General features: G+C 38.9%; 2 protein-coding genes across 5 annotated transcripts; one reads left to right on the top strand and one right to left on the bottom strand.

Moving 5' to 3' along the window:
* The first annotated feature begins 1,007 nt into the window (after positions 1-1,007).
* Positions 1,008-8,621, top strand: LOC120010335 (acyl-CoA-binding domain-containing protein 4). 2 transcript variants are annotated; one of them, XM_038861212.1, is made up of 17 exons: positions 1,008-1,197; positions 1,477-1,586; positions 1,864-1,945; positions 2,033-2,185; positions 2,295-2,372; positions 2,576-2,680; positions 3,641-3,707; positions 3,798-3,859; positions 4,958-5,097; positions 5,293-5,419; positions 5,521-5,635; positions 6,341-6,429; positions 6,540-6,623; positions 6,700-7,050; positions 7,541-8,056; positions 8,166-8,225; positions 8,519-8,621. In XM_038861212.1, exons 2-17 carry the CDS (start codon positions 1,546-1,548, stop codon positions 8,597-8,599), a joined length of 2,151 nt encoding a protein of 716 aa, XP_038717140.1. In that variant the 5' UTR covers positions 1,008-1,197; positions 1,477-1,545; the 3' UTR covers positions 8,600-8,621. The 2 variants fall into 2 exon arrangements, with proteins under 2 accessions (XP_038717140.1, XP_038717065.1); XM_038861137.1 differs by having other exon boundaries at positions 5,521-5,644.
* An 893-nt stretch (positions 8,622-9,514) lies between these two features.
* On the bottom strand, positions 9,515-13,866 carry LOC120000563 (zinc finger CCCH domain-containing protein 34-like). 3 transcript variants are annotated; one of them, XM_038848705.1, is made up of 8 exons: positions 13,639-13,864; positions 13,476-13,553; positions 13,191-13,354; positions 12,835-12,900; positions 12,460-12,579; positions 12,052-12,363; positions 11,652-11,969; positions 9,515-10,541 (listed from the first exon to the last, which is right to left on the bottom strand). In XM_038848705.1, the coding sequence occupies exons 2-8, from the start codon at positions 13,513-13,515 to the stop codon at positions 10,173-10,175; spliced, it is 1,389 nt and encodes a 462-aa protein (XP_038704633.1). In that variant the 5' UTR covers positions 13,516-13,553; positions 13,639-13,864; the 3' UTR covers positions 9,515-10,172. The 3 variants fall into 3 exon arrangements, with proteins under 3 accessions (XP_038704633.1, XP_038704625.1, XP_038704639.1); XM_038848697.1 differs by having other exon boundaries at positions 13,476-13,864; XM_038848711.1 differs by lacking the exon at positions 12,835-12,900 and having other exon boundaries at positions 13,476-13,866.
* Positions 13,867-15,401: the final 1,535 nt, after the last annotated feature.

Raw genomic sequence — 15,401 nt, 5'->3', positions numbered from 1 at the left:
AGTACATGAGTCCACTGGAGCCCTAGGCGAACTTTAAAAAATGGACCCTTTAACGTTAATTTTTAAATTGATTGGGATTGGCCTTTTTAGTTGGGCCCCTCTAAATATTTTCCTAATCCTCAATTTTCTTTTTTTCTAGGTTTTATAAACTGATACTTATGGGTTTTAAAATGGGTTGGGAAATGGACTTACTATAACTAACAATATTCAAAATTTTGAGGCCCTGGGCGAACCTGGCTAGGGTCGCCCCACCTGATGATCGCCATTGGTTTTAAGCACTGAAATTTTCTCTGACGATCTTGATTACGAGTTTGATGTTGTTGTTGAGTAAATGAAAATAATGAGAGTAAAAGTTTATTTCTAATGTCACTGTGGTGTTGATGAAAGACCCATTCAGGGTAAGGAGGTCGTTGGCGTGTCGATCCGGTGCGTGGTGGGTAGTAGGGGTATGGGCAGATGTCGTTCGACTGGTGAAACTAAAATTGAGGGGAAGAAGAATGAGAGAATAATTTAGAGATATGTTTGTTTGGGTGGAGAGAGAAAGGAGGTCAAAGAAAAAGTGGATTGTTGGATCAATCCAACGGCTTATAATTTGCACAGGATTTTAGTCACCGGATCTCCCCTCAATCCATGCAAAACGACCTTAATATTTTACTGTTTTGGGCCCAAAAAAAGAACCCAGAAAGTGGAAGCCGGCCTTTTTAGTTTTCACTACTTCAACACGTGGGACAGAGAGATTCGATCTTCTAGCCCCTGCTCTCCCTCCACAAGTCCCAAGACAAGCTACTTACTGGGCCCCAAGGCCCGGCCCACTTTGCCGCACGCAATAAATGCGACATTGATTAGATACAGTAAATACTAGTTATTTACACATTAATAGTACATCTCACTGATCCCAACGGTCATGGGGTTTAAATTAATTAATGATTAAATAATCACAATGCGACGTCGTATCATATCAAAAACTCTGATTATCTTTACCGAGAGAGGATCCGGAAGAAAACGACAAGAAACTACACACTCGATGCCTGTGTAGTTACTCTGTCCTCTTACAGCTCACCGACTTCTACTCCTCCCCTTGAATCATCAATAAGCGACAACTCCTTCGCTTCTCTCTCTCTCTCTCTCTCACTGGTTCTCTCATTCACGACCACGGACAAAGAATCAATTGACGTCGTGTTCCTCCTGTAGAAAATGGTGGTTATATTATCTCTGGTTATGGATTTGTTGCTCATCCCTTATCTTCTTCCACACTTTCTCTCGGTAGCCAAACAAGGAAGTGCATTAATGTCTGGCTGTTTTGTTTTGTCTGGTCTTCTATTGTTTAGGGAAGTCGACCAGTCGTTGTTAGATTTCTTTGTTGAAGTATTTATGGCATCTGCTTGATTATTGTTTCGTTTGAATAAGTTCCTAATGTTATTTGGGGTTTTATGTTGAGATGATGCTGATAATGTGAGCTTGATTTGTGAAATCTAGGGTTTTGTCGTGCATCTTGGTGGTTTTGTAATTTGACGGTATTGCTGTTAGAATCTCTGGTTTTGGAAAATGTTTGGTGGCTTTTCTCGCAGGCGCATGAAACTTGGCAGGTGTGTTCCTATTTTAAGATTGTTTTCTGTCTTATCTCTTTGTTTATTTATGTTTTTGTCTCTGGCTTTAGCTGGTAGTGCTGTATTTGTATCTGAAAAAGAAAAATTCGTGACCATTAATGACTTGAAAAGTACTATTAACCTCACTAAACGATGTGGTATTGTGGTTGAGAAACAAGACTTGTCCCCACTTTGATGGGATAGTGAAAGAGATGAGAGGAGTTTCACTCTGATTCTCGTGCTAATGAAGTTGAATTCCAATGTTTTGCTGCTCTAGAGTGAAGAAGGTGCAGCTGTCAGACTCTGCTCAGGGAGCTAGAAGTCCATTGAGAATTCCAAAACGGATAAGCAAGAGCAATGTAAGGTTTAATGATCATGACTTATTTGAGGTAGAATTTGCGTTACTGCCTGTGTGCTTGGTGAGCTAATATTGTGAAATTTTGTAGGGTGAATGTGCTGAGCCGAAAAATGATCATTCTGATGAAATTGACTGCCAATGCCCATCAGTTGAGCCCAAGATTAGTGACAGTACATCAGGAAATTCTGAGAATTGGATGTTGTTGTCAATTGCTGGGGAAAAACCCACTCCTCGCTACAATGTAAATTGTTGAGTTCTCATATTGATTATGGTGTTTTTCAATGGTTTAATTTTTTATGTTATTCTGCCAAAAGTGAAGAGTTAAACCTTCTTTTTTCCCCCTGCAATAGCATGCAGCAACTGTGATTGGAAACAGGATGATAGTGGTTGGTGGTGAATCTGCAAATGGGATGTTAGATGATGTACAGGTACAGTGGATATTACCTTTTGCCTTGGAAACATATTCAAGTGGGTCGGAGGAGAAATCATTTGTTCATAGATAGTATCATGTTTCTTAACCATCTTTGTTTTTGTTTGTTAATATTTCAAGTGTGATTTTATTACTACTATCAGGAGTTCTAAAGCCAATTAGTTTTCTTTCCAAATTTTCTAATTTGTTCTTCTTTTGCAGGTACTTAATTTTGACAGGTTTAGTTGGAGCACAGGTTCATCAAAGCTATACTTGTCACCAAGCAGTCTGCCATTGAAGATCCCAGCATGCAAGGGCCATAGTCTGGTATCATCTTGTAACTAATGAATGCATGCCACTATATGCCCTATATTATTTGAAGATTTGATGCCTTTTCGTTCAGGTACATGGTTTACACATGTACATGGATGAAAAATTAGAGGCTTTAGTTATTCAAAGCTTGGAACATCTCATGATCAAATCAGAAGGATGATTCTAATCGTAACTATAATTTAGCATTCAAGTGTAGTTCCATTCTACAAATTTGGTACCCCTTGCAGAACTGTTACAATTTCTTGTAAAATGAACAAATGAAATCTCGTTGCATTTCTGTCTATGTTGCAATGAACTCGGAAAGGCTGAGCCATTACAGTACACGCAGGGGATTTCCTGGTGTAAACAAGTAGGCAATCTTGGAGAGCTGAGGATGAGAATCGTGAAGTGTAAAGGAAGAGCAAAACCCTTGAATGAAAAATAGAAAAGAAAGAAAATGTAGACCGAGTAAAGATGGTCTAATATGAACCTTCATTGAGAGGAAATAACAGTCATGTATCTAATGTGACAGCTCTAAAACTGCCTGATGGGTGCAACGTAATGATGTTTTTAGTACCTTCTCGAAGTGCAAGAAAGGTTATGCAAACAATAGCATATTCATGTGCGCGTGTTTATTTGGCATTGTGTATTCATATGTGTGTGTTTATTTCGCATTGTATCGACATCAGTGAGAAATGCAACAACTCTTAAACTACTAGGGAAATCCCATGTTCTTATTTTTCATTCTTCAAAATACACATACTGGATCATCCAATTATGATGCAGCACCTGCTGTAACTCTACATTAGGCCCCCTAATCCAACAGTTTTTTTTCTAAATCAAGCGTTCTATTATTATTGAAGCCATTCCTTATGTTTGTTCTCTTGTACAAAATTTATATAATGATTTCTTGAAGAGTTTGAAAGCTTTTAACGTGCAGGTCCTGAAAATCTGTCTGTTGTTTGCTTTGTGTAGGTTTCTTGGGGGAGGAAGGCACTTCTAATTGGGGGAAAGACTGATGCTGTGAGCGAAAGGATTTCAGGTTTGTGGCGGTCTGTCTCTCTCATTTTTGTCATTACTTGGTGTATTGACATGGTATTGAATTGCTTTTAATTCTCTTATGGCCTTGTAGTGTGGGCATTTGATACGGAAACAGAGTGCTGGTCACTTATGGAAGCAAAGGGAAACATACCGGTATTTTCACATTTACCTGAAGTTTGAATTTTGTGCCTATATGTTTGTGTGTCAGAATATAGATGCTGAAAATGACTTCATTCATATCTGTTGTGTAAACATGTAGAATGACCTTCTCCATCATCCGCTACTGTACACTTGAAAATGTTATAATGAACCTTGGACATGCATAGTCATCTAACCCAAAGGGGATATATCATTGCCACGAAGTGAAGGTGACATCATTTTCTTCTCAATATACCCCATTAGCGGAAAACATCTTCCTTGCCATTTTCCTTGTGAACAAGCCGAAATCAAATAAACGTGGGAGAGGTTCCTCCTAGACTTAGAAGCAATACCCACATTAAATATCTTGGTGAACTCTTGAGTAATTGAAACAGTTTATTGTGTGTAGACTAACCTACAACAGTAGGATTACTTATACTGGTGATATGCCGATATTATTGCGCTATTAAGGTGCAAAATGAACATACAAAGAGATCTAAACTGGTATTGTCCTACTTTTCTGGACAAACGGGTCCTCTTGATTGTTGTGTGATGCAAAGTTGTTTATGTTGGTATGGGAGCATTTCCTCTGAACAAGCTCAATGCTACTTCTTCTGAATGCAAGTCAGTTCTTCTTTATTCAGCACACAATCATGTAGTATTTCCATTTTACGCTTGGGGTTGGATCACACTGTTTGAAATTATGTACATCAAGCTTGAAGTTAAGGTCATGCAAGTTTAGAAGAAGCAAGGACGACCTTGCTCAGTGAGCTCTTTTGAACTTTAAGCCCGAGCTTAGGATTAAGAACCATTCTTGACCAGTCTGGGGAAAAAATCCTTTTAGGTTCTGCTAGGCGGCTTGTATTTGGTCATTTGCTGTAAGCGCACTAGAACACCTCTTTTGTGAAGCGTGTTTCAAATTTTCAATATTGATTCAAAGCTTTTCAGGGAGAATCCCATAGTGATGTTAGAACTTATTCCCATCTGCTGTTGTTTTTCACTTCTCAATTCATCGCCTTGATTATTTGTGTTTCCTTGTAAAATACTTGTTTTGGATAAACAAAAGTTTATTCTGTTATGGGCTTCCCTAAGTGAAACTTATATGCAGTGCAGATTTCTCGTAGTGGTCACACCGTGGTTATAGCAAACTCTGTTTTAATCATGTTTGGAGGTGAAGATGCTAAAAAGAGGAAACTAAATGATATGCATAGGTTCGATCTGAAGTCTTTGACTTGGCTTCCTCTTCATTGCAAGTAAGTAGAATTTGTACTAGTCTACCAAACACCTTTTATAGTATTGTTCTCTCACTATTGGAGAATTCTGAATGCAGTCTGTTAGACCTGCTCATCGCTAGATCGATCGCTTTCGAGTCATATTTTACACCTTGATAATGACGATATTTTCTTAGATTTCCCCCACTTATACTGCTATTCCATAATGTTTGCCAGGGGAACAGGTCCATCTCCGAGATCCAATCATGTGGCAACCCTTTATGATGATAAAACTCTTTTTGTGTTTGGAGGAGTTTCAAAGTCTAGGACATTGAATGACTTGTACTCACTTGACTTTGAAACGGTGCGCAAAACAACTCTAGTTGTGGAAATTTAAATGTCTATTTCAGGACTCACAATACTTACTCTTTTCTTTCTGTTGTACTTTCATGTTTTCTTCCTCAGATGATATGGTCTAGAATAAAGATAAAAGGCTTCCATCCTTCACCTAGGGCTGGCTGCTGTGGAGTTTTATGTGGAACGAAATGGTATATATCAGGGGGTGGAAGCAAGAAAAAACGTATGCCCAGTAAGCCAAAAAAACCATGTTACAACCCTATTTACTGGCTTTTTCTTACACCACAACCCTTTAAAAATTTAGTCAACATACTGCTTTAATGGCAGTCTTGGTTTAAAAATTGTGCTGCATCCATTCTATTGGTAATTTTCACTTTTTTTTTTTAACCTCTTCCTGGATGTATTGCCTGACCTGTCATGTGCATTGGCCTATTGTTGTCTATGTTGCAATTTCTTGTGATTTAACTTTTTGTTATATGAAATTTGAGTCAACATACAGCCTTATTGGCCTTCTTCGTTTAAATTTTTTTGTTGCAGCCATTCTATTGGCAATTTTACAGTTGCTGCATCCCTCAGGAGTGTTCTGACCACAAGTTCACAAAATAAAACAATCCCAATTTTGAGTCTGCAGAAATAATATATTTTTTACAGCAGACAGCAGGGATATGGGGCTGTGAAATTAAAGCATGCCTTTAGTTCTGCAGCTTTTAAGCTGTGAGCCTTGCACTATTTTATGCATTAGACCCCAGCCAACACCCCCCCCCCCCCCCCCCCACAAGCATTCTTCATTTACAAAATGTGAACAAAAATCACATGCCAGCTTGTTATCAATTTGCATATTATTAATCAGATTCCATCTTTTATTAATTGTGTGTCTCTCTCTCTCTCTCTCTCAATCTTCACTTAACACCCATTTTAATATTTCCAGGACATGCGGAAACTTTAATATTTGACATCTTAAAAGTTGAGTGGTCTGTAGCTGGAGCTTCACCCCCATCATCCATCACAGCCAACAAGGTAAGCTACAATGATATAACCTGTCAAATGTCTTGCTTATTAAGTTTGATTAGTTTCAGGTGATACATCTTTTTGACGAATTGTTTATCTATTTTTTAAATTTTGCTCAGGGATTTAGTCTAGTACTTGTGCAACACAAGGAAAAGGATTTCCTTGTTGCATTTGGTGGATTCAAAAAGGAGGCATCAAACCAGGTTAGATGTTGAAATCAGTATCCTACTCATAGTTGGTTTTTAACAAGCCACTGACTTTGTTTTATGTTGATGAAAGGTTGAGGCCATGGGTATGGATAAGAGTAAATCATCCATGGGTAGGCGATCTGCTCTCACTAAATTTGGGGCACCTGTACTTCTTGAGAAACACTCATCATCGACTGGTTTAGCTGCTCAAATCAGTAATGGTTCTTCCCAGCATTCAGTAGATTCTGTCGCAAGGCAAAATATAGCCTCTGCAATCGAACATCATGGTTCTGGTAGGAAATCTTTGTCAGACTTCACACTCGTGAATCAAAATCCTGCTTCAGGCAATGTCTCACTGCGCAAGCAATTTCTCAATGGGGAAGAAAGCTGTGCTGCTGTAAAGATGACAAAGACTTCAGAAGTTGATAGTTCTATATTACCGGTATGCTCTGTAAGTTTCAATGAGTTATTACACAAGACTAACCAGAAATTTGAAGCTCAGTTTTTTTATTTCTGGATAACCTGGAAGTATCCTGTGGATTTCCTTTTCTTTCATTTTTCTTCAAATTAGGAGATTGTCTACATGGGAGCTGCCTTTGGTTTGCCTCTATGGCTTATAATAATAACCTTCAACCCAGATTGGGATTTCATATCATTTTCCCCCTTTTCTCTCTGATTGAATCTTTTCAGAGGATCCAACTTTGAAATTTGACATGGTTGAAGTCCTTTGATTCATTGATGCTTCTTTTATTATGTTGCATAGCTGGAAACTATGCCTTTTGCATAGCTGATTTTTCTTTAGGATTCCATTTCTCTGTTTAAGATGTCTAATGTGATTTCCATTTCCAGTATCAGTTGGGACCTAGTTACATCTATTATGGCACTTGAGGACAAAGGGAAAAAAAATCATTTAACAGTTCTCTCATTTTCAGGTGATGGAACAGAGAAGTAGTCAATCTGAGATGTCTGTTCAGATTAATGCTGGAGGAAAGATTACCGCAGAAGAAATGTCATTCACATTTGAATCAGAAAATCCCAACCCTCATAATGTAGGAGTTAGAAACCTTCTGGATGATAACAATGAGCTAATATTACCAGAAACTGAAAGTAAACCTGTAGCTGGCCTTTCGAGTGTACATCAATTGTATGAAGCAAAAGTAGTTGCGCTAATAAAAAAGAATGGAATTTTAGAAGCGCAACTAGCTTCTGCTTTGGGAAGTCGAGAATCTGCAGAGAGAAATTTGTCTTCTGTTCTTAAGAGCAGACAAGAAATGGAGAAAAAATTGACAGACACAGTGAGGGAGATGGAGTTGCTGAAAGAGAGACTGGCTTGTGTAGAACAAGCTCAAGAAGAGGCCAACAACCTATCAAGTATTGTCCATTCTGATAATGTAAGGCTGGAGCACGATGTGGCTTTCCTAAAGGCAGTTTTGGATGATACGCAAAAGGTATTCCACGTCTGATTTTTTATGCTGCTGTCTTGGCTATTGTAGTTATTACTTTAACTAGTTTGGCGATAGCTATAAGTGCTTAGCTGATCAAATATACATGTTCTAGGAGTTGCACTCAACTAGGGGGGTACTTGCAGGGGAGAGGGCAAGAGCATTCCAACTCCAGGTATGTCTCTAAACCAACTTCTTCGTAAAGTAAAGCCGTTCTTCAGAAGTAGCTCACTTTAGGTACACCATACCTGCATAATATACATCTATAACCCAACCAAGTGATATATTGGCGATCCTCATTTCTGATCAAAGTTGATGTGATCGAGTTAACATCTAATGAGTAATGACTACCACAGGATCAGCAGCAGTTAAATGCAAAATCATTCTCATCACGTTTTAATGTCATTCCTGCTTTTAATTTGGATTCTGTGGTTCTAGATTGATTTCATGTCTCCTATTGTCATGCAGGTTGAAGTTTTTCATCTCAGACAAAGATTACAAACTATGGAAAACCGAGCACCTACCCCCAGGAAACCGTTTAATGTGTAGTACAGAGTATAGTTTTGATCGATAAAAAGCTAGCATTCCTGGGGTAACGATGGCATGCAGCTTGAAAATAGCATTGGGGCTGTCTTTTGGGTAAAACCACCAAATTTCCAGAGCAATTTGGGAATATGTTTTGATGTGACTTAGTAATGTATATTATTATGTAATGGTTGTACGTTTGGTTGATCTAAAGGAAAAACACCCCAAATTTTTGTATATTTCCCGAATACGCTGTAGATGGTGCTAGTGAGCATAGCATTGCTTGTATTCAGCTATTTGATATTCTGGTTTATGTGGGAAGTCTGGAGTTGTACTGCTAATCATCATCCACGGCATCAAGTAGCTAAAGCTTCAAGTTTCTTCACTTCAGTACTTCAGTCCCATCCCATTCTAAGCATCAGTCCTCTCACTTCTGTTGACAAGAAACCCAGAAATTTACATTTTCATTCTCGTGAAGATTGGACAATGTACAGAACTCCTTGCACAGAAGTACAGAACTTGGCCCCAGACAACTTGTGTGCAGAGGTCAAAGCTGGATTTGGTGATACTGTTTTGATAAATTTGGATTTGGTGATATACCATGAAACATCTAGCTTAACATGTTCTTCGAAAAGCTGAATGAACGTAAACCTCAGACTGATAAGCCAGACTGATAAGCCAGTGCACGATGTTCGCGTGCAAGTCAAAGTTCACATGTAAGTGGTTGGTTGGAATCGAACCTTGAGCGCAATTGCGCCTAGCCTAACCCAATTGATTACTAATGGAATCACCACTGAGTGGTTAAGTGATTCATAATCTCTACATCATCTAACCAACCTTAAGTAGCTAATATACGCATAATATCTTTCGAGGTCATCAAACTTGTCCAATATCATCTCTTCGCAGTTCAGTATCACCGTCAAATAATGAAACAAAATGAGAGCAAAACCACCAATCAAGGGCAGCTGTTCATTTGTATTTCATAACAAATTTTCAGATAACAATGTCAAACATCTCATCCCCGTTTAAGGGAGCATTGGGATGCCTCCTTGGAGTCTATAATATTCAATTTTCACAATAAACCCCAAACCAAAAAAGTTGGGGAACAAGTAATAACTTCAAATTCCTTTCTAGGATGAATTGGAAGCATGTTCCCAGATCGAAATAAAGTCTCAACATAATAGGACATGAACAGTCGTCTTTTTCATTTTTTGAAAAAGATTAGACCAGTAAATAAACTCCAAAATTGGAGACTTGGATGTGGATTTTTGCCTAATGGGAAGTGTTTAATCTTCTTTCATGGTTGTTTGGAAACAAAAGGGGATGCCGTATGGGGTTTGCTAAACATTTGGAGGGCTGGCCATGGCTTATTCGATATAACAGGATGGCATATAAAGATTATACTATCAACACAGGAATGATCAGAGCTTATGTGTGCTAAACCCGAATCATGGAAGCATGATGGGAGAAAACTAAGGAATCCTATTTTAAGACTCTACCGAGAAGGTAAAAAAAAGAAGAAGAAAGATGACCTTTTTGTCAATGAATTTGATCAAAAGGAGGAATGAACAGGAATAGCTTAATATCCCTGCCTGGCTCAAGGTGTGCCCTCTATGCTGCTGCTGCCTCCAGCCGCATGACCAGAACTCTGACTAGACTGTTGCATGCTTGATGCACTAAAAACTGAACCAACTGATCCACTTGATGTACTCAAAGATGAAGAAATTCTGGTTGAGCTGGAGTTTTTTCCAGATCCTGACATAAGTTCAGGCCGCAATTCTGAGGATGAGGATGATGGGGCTAGAGTACCAGCTGAAGATCCCACAGGGTATGGAGCAACTGGAATTTCCGCAAGCGAAGATAAAGAGGGACTGTAACTAAGAGTTCCCCTAGGATGATCAAATTTACATGCAGGTCCAAATTTGCATTCCCCACGCTGTGTATAATGAGCACAAGGTGGTGCACCCTGATTAACATGAAGAAAGAATCAGTTGCATATTAACAGCAGAATGAAATTACAACACATAACAAATAAAAGCATCTAACAGTAAATTCCATGAAGGATGCCGATCGAGGACCATAATGTAAGTCTTGACTGCTGAGATCAATGTGCGAGAATTGGAAGTAGCAAGATTATAACAAGCAGAGTTTTCAGATAATATCAGCATATAGTATATACATGACAAAAGAATGCTCAAAAACGGCATAAAAGATAACTTGCAGAGTGGAGAAATGCAGATAACAGAGAAGAATCCAACAAGAACTTTTTTCTTTGACCAAAGCAAGTATCATAGAACGAGCTCCGCTAAGTGACTAGCTGGCTTGTTTCCTAAGTTCATAGCTCAAGCCTACCTTAGCAGCAGCAAACCTTACTGAGCTAGTGCTACCTTTACCAAGCAAGTTAGCTGCAGCTGAGCTGCCAAAAACAATACTCACCTCATTTTATGTTGCAAATGCTAGAAAGATTTGCCAAAAACAAATTCTAGTTGACGCAACTAGTAAAAGAGCTCTTAAGGGCTTTAATTCTCCAGAACAATTTTAAAAACAAGCAATCTCATTGTACACACACCGATTTGGTGATAGTTGTGAAGCTGTAAACCAATCACGGTCCTGATTGGAACCCAACCAGTGCCGCATAAATGGTAAGGCATGAAGCAGATCTTAAAACATAAACCAATAAAGAACAATAATTAAAATTCCAGGGTGAGCATTCATGTTCCTCAGAAGTCAAGGAAATCCAAGCTGCAATTGCAAGGTGGAGAGAGAAGATAGAAAGAGCTCAATTACATAAGTGAAGTATCATTCGCACGCAAATGAAAGCAGAAAGCAATATCACTTCAGAAGATTAAATTCCAAAGCCCCACATAAACAATTGCATAGACAATAGATATAAATTGTGTACCGATCTCTATATGTAAGGCAATAAGTAGAGTGTAGAGGGGGGGAAAAAAAGAGTGCAGGAACCCAAGAAGTCGGTCATATAAAAACATCTAAAGTTTTTTAAGTGTAGCAGATTGATTATCCACTCACCAAAACAAAGTATCACCAAGCAAAAGAATTTTGTACAGATGCTTACCGGACGTAGAGGAAGACCCGTGGCGCTAAGAACAACAAGTGCTCCTTGCGCAGCCAGTTCCGATGGATGATGGTATCTACACGAGGATCCAAATTTACAGTCCCCAGTTTTCATGAAATACTGGCATTCCGGTTGGCCAGGTCTCTCAGGAAATGGACGTTCCTTCTGGCTACTGCTTGAAGGACCGACGGAAGAAGGTAAGGTCTGATAAGGCCCCGTATATGCAGGTGCAGAAGGAGATAATTGTGAGACACCATACACTGAGCCTGATCCAACCATGGGTTGAGTACTGGGAATAGCTACCGGACTTACAGGTCCCTGCACCAGGTGGAGTAACAAATTTATGAAGCAAATAATTAATTTCAGATCAGTTTTTGGGTAGAGGCTTTCATTCACAAACCGGATAAGGACTCCAGCCCAAAATAGGAACCATTCCAGGGGACAGCAAAACAGGACCATAAGGCCCTTGTACATATGAGCACGACAGAAGAGGAGGCCTTGCAACCACTACCCTGTACTGTTGAGATGAAGGGACAGATGGAGACTGCACTGAGTGATATGTTGCAGGTGCAACTGGCGTTGGCACAGGTGAAACTTGGGCTGGCACTGCTGGTGCTGGAAATTGTATATGTGCTTGTGGGTGATGAAATTTACATGTTGCGCCAAACTTACACTGTCCGGTTTTTACATAGTATGGACAATCTTTTTCTCCCTGTAATTATTCCAAATCAAGTTTAAGCAAACTCAGTTTCATGCTTAGGAATGCAATTCGAAAATAATCCTCATGGATCAACATAAATGCACGCACCAGACGCAGTGGGTATCCATAATAATTTAGCGACACAGGGCTAACAGCACCAGCTCCCTGCCTGGGATGGTGGTACTTACAGGAAGGACCAAATTTACAAGTTCCTGTCCTCATGTAGTACTGCAGATAAAGTGAAAGCGAGATAGTTAACGAAAATGCATCAGTTAACTACGATAACAAGAAAATAAACGAGCAGAAAATATTAGTGAGTAGGGACCATTGGCCTATAACAACCCACCTGGAAACTTAACACACGCCATATATAAGAGTAAAGGAGAAAAGTGCAGGTTACCATATATAGTACATTGAATGCACATTGTGCAGAATCAGTTGTTAGCATACATCCGAAGTCACAAAAACATGCAAACCCACTACCTGGCAAACAGGCTGACCCATTCGCTCTGGATACTCCTCCCTACCAGCTCTTGCAGCTCCCAGAATCTAAGCAGAATCATCTTTCAAATTAATCAATAAGCATATATTCTACAATCACTTCTATCAACAACACAGATCACATATTCACATTATCATATCTTCACGCGTTCATCAATTTTTTTCACATTCATTAGAAATTCAGAGAACAATTTGACGCGAAGAAAGAAAAATACATCATCCAATCCACAATTTAAGGATCAAACCTAACTGAAGAAGGAAAATCAAATGACGTCACGGAAACCGATCAAAACCCTCAATATAAGCCCTAAAGTGAAATAATAAATCAGTGCAATTACCGCGCCACGGTCACGTGGATGATTGAACCGGCACCGACACCCATACCCGCAAAATCCCGTCCTCAAATAGTATATACAATCGGCCTCGTCCGGCCGTTCCGGATACCCAAACTGCCCCCCAACGCCTCCACCACCGCTGCCCAACCCCAACCGCCACATAGGTTCTACACAAACACATTCACCAAACAAACAAAAAATTCAAAACAACAAATCACATTCCATTAACAACCACAAAAAATTCACGATCCGAATTCCATTCCCTTGAATAAGTACAATGAAGGTCACCTTCAAGGCCGGTCTCTGCTCCTGGACCGCTCCACTTCATGGAAGGGTCCGATTGCGAACCCTCCAGGCCCCGACCGTACCTCTCCAGGCCCCTTCGTACGGACATCCGCGTACGGTTACGGACAGCCCTAGAATGCTGCGCCTGAAACTACGATCAAACGGTTTCTTCTTCCTGTGGTTACCTTTCCAGAAAGAGTAGACGCGGCTCGTCGGATTCCGTTCAGGTTTCTTGAAAGACACAAAGTGTTCGCGGCTTTCGGTCCAAGCTTTCTCTGTCACTTTCTGTTTTCAAAGCGATGGTTTGATCTTTATCTGTGAGTGAGATAGAGAGAGTCTGTACTTGTGTGCGTGTTTTTTCTTACGCCATGCCAGGACTGAAAAACATTATTAAAAAAAAAAAATTAAAGTGAGGCTGAATGAGGTTGATAGACTTAAATTAAGAGGTAAGAGAGACTTGAGGAGAGGTGGTAACCTTATTTGGAAAGTAAAAAATATAGTTAAATGACAGTTGAGATGTGAGCTAGAAAAATGCATATGAAATTAAAAATTTGTATGGAAACAAAAAATAAAATTTTTACAATGTCTCAAAAAAAATTAAGTGATTTTTTTATAACCGAGAATGACATCAGACAAATTTGTTCTTTAAATATTTGATATGGCTTAAACTCGGACTGTTAGACTTGCATGCACATAAATTTTTCATCCGATGACATGTTAAGTGGGGCCAAAGTCTAGCACATGGCACCTTGAACACAATGATATTGCTTTCAGGAGGAATCAAAGTCAAGACCTTCTGGGTTTATATAGTTTGGACTCAAAAAATTCACCACTATTCTTTCACACAAGTAATTATTTTATCTTTTTTGAAATACCTTTGAGAATTTGTTTTCATTGTAATTGAACATTTGGCATACATATGTATAACCCAATCGATTGTTTAATTCTCCTAACCATAAAAAATTTATGTGAACTTTATTTCACATTAACAAAATTAAGGAAAATTTACACGAAATGACAAAATGGGGGAGCTTTGTTCCAATAAGGACAAGTCAAAAGAAAAACTTTAGAAATAAGAATAAAAGTTATAAACTTACCACAATGCCATTGCATTGTCTAAGATATTTCATATTCTTCTTCCTTCTCCTTATTCTGTCTTATTCTTCCTTGCACCTCCGCAGAGGAAGGTTGTCGTACGAATATCATTCTCGAAGAATGAATCACCAAAATAAAGCTACATAGTAGCCCGATAGAGTGGACTACCACGTTCGGCCACCGACCAAGGTCGTCAACCCATAAAGAGAAGTGTCGGAGCACCACGACTAACTTTCAGCCATCATTTGCCGATGTCAATTGTTGGTTCCACCAAAACCTTAAAGTCGTTGCCACCCGTGAATAAAATAGCCAGATCTGGCGCCGAAGGCAACGCTTGATGCAGACAACTATCATAGGAGTGTTTCTCATGCTTAGGAGCACTATCCCACTCATTGACTGGCGTGAATAGTCATTGGAGAAGGAGCATTCGATTTATGTATAATGGAAGATGAGAGTATTTATGTCAATTAAACAAATATTTATAACATTTTGTCTTTTATAAAATATTGTTTTAATCTTTATGGAACAAATTTTATTTCGGCGTCTTATTGGAATAAGTTTTTAATTGAGGGACTTATCTCTAATTTTTCATAAAATTAAACAAATCTTTTGTCTTTAATTTGCCCCATTGATAAAGCATAATGGGTGTTAAGGTAAATTGACCTTTAGAAAACAAAGAATCTCATGTGGGTTTCTATTAAATGTAATATTTACAAAAGCTTTCGTTCTATCTTTTTCCACATTTATGTATTTGAAACACTAATTACATGAAAAAAAAAAGATTAATTGAAGCATGTTGCACGTGCTTCACTCTTAATCATGAACCATAATAAG

The sequence above is a fragment of the Tripterygium wilfordii genome, chromosome 1 (genome assembly GCF_013401445.1).
Source record: "Tripterygium wilfordii isolate XIE 37 chromosome 1, ASM1340144v1, whole genome shotgun sequence".
NCBI lineage: Eukaryota > Viridiplantae > Streptophyta > Magnoliopsida > Celastrales > Celastraceae > Tripterygium > Tripterygium wilfordii.
Note: the sequence above shows the minus strand (reverse complement) of the source record. Positions and strands in the feature narration are given on the sequence as shown.

Bases quoted from the DNA above. Each gene is read 5' to 3' on its own strand.
- LOC120010335 (XM_038861137.1), top strand. From the start codon at position 1,546: ATGTTTGGTGGCTTTTCTCGCAGGCGCATGAAACTTGGCAG. The intron at 5,420-5,520 runs GTGCGCAAAACA...TTTCTTCCTCAG, and splicing joins ACTCACTTGACTTTGAAACG to ATGATATGGTCTAGAATAAA. The intron at 6,430-6,539 runs GTAAGCTACAAT...AATTTTGCTCAG, and splicing joins CATCCATCACAGCCAACAAG to GGATTTAGTCTAGTACTTGT.
- LOC120000563 (XM_038848697.1), bottom strand. From the start codon at position 13,581: ATGTCCGTACGAAGGGGCCTGGAGAGGTACGGTCGGGGCCTGGAGGGT. The intron at 12,364-12,459 runs GTGCGTGCATTT...GAATAATTACAG, and splicing joins ATGGATACCCACTGCGTCTG to GGAGAAAAAGATTGTCCATA. The intron at 10,542-11,651 runs GTAAGCATCTGT...CATGTTAATCAG, and splicing joins CGGGTCTTCCTCTACGTCCG to GGTGCACCACCTTGTGCTCA.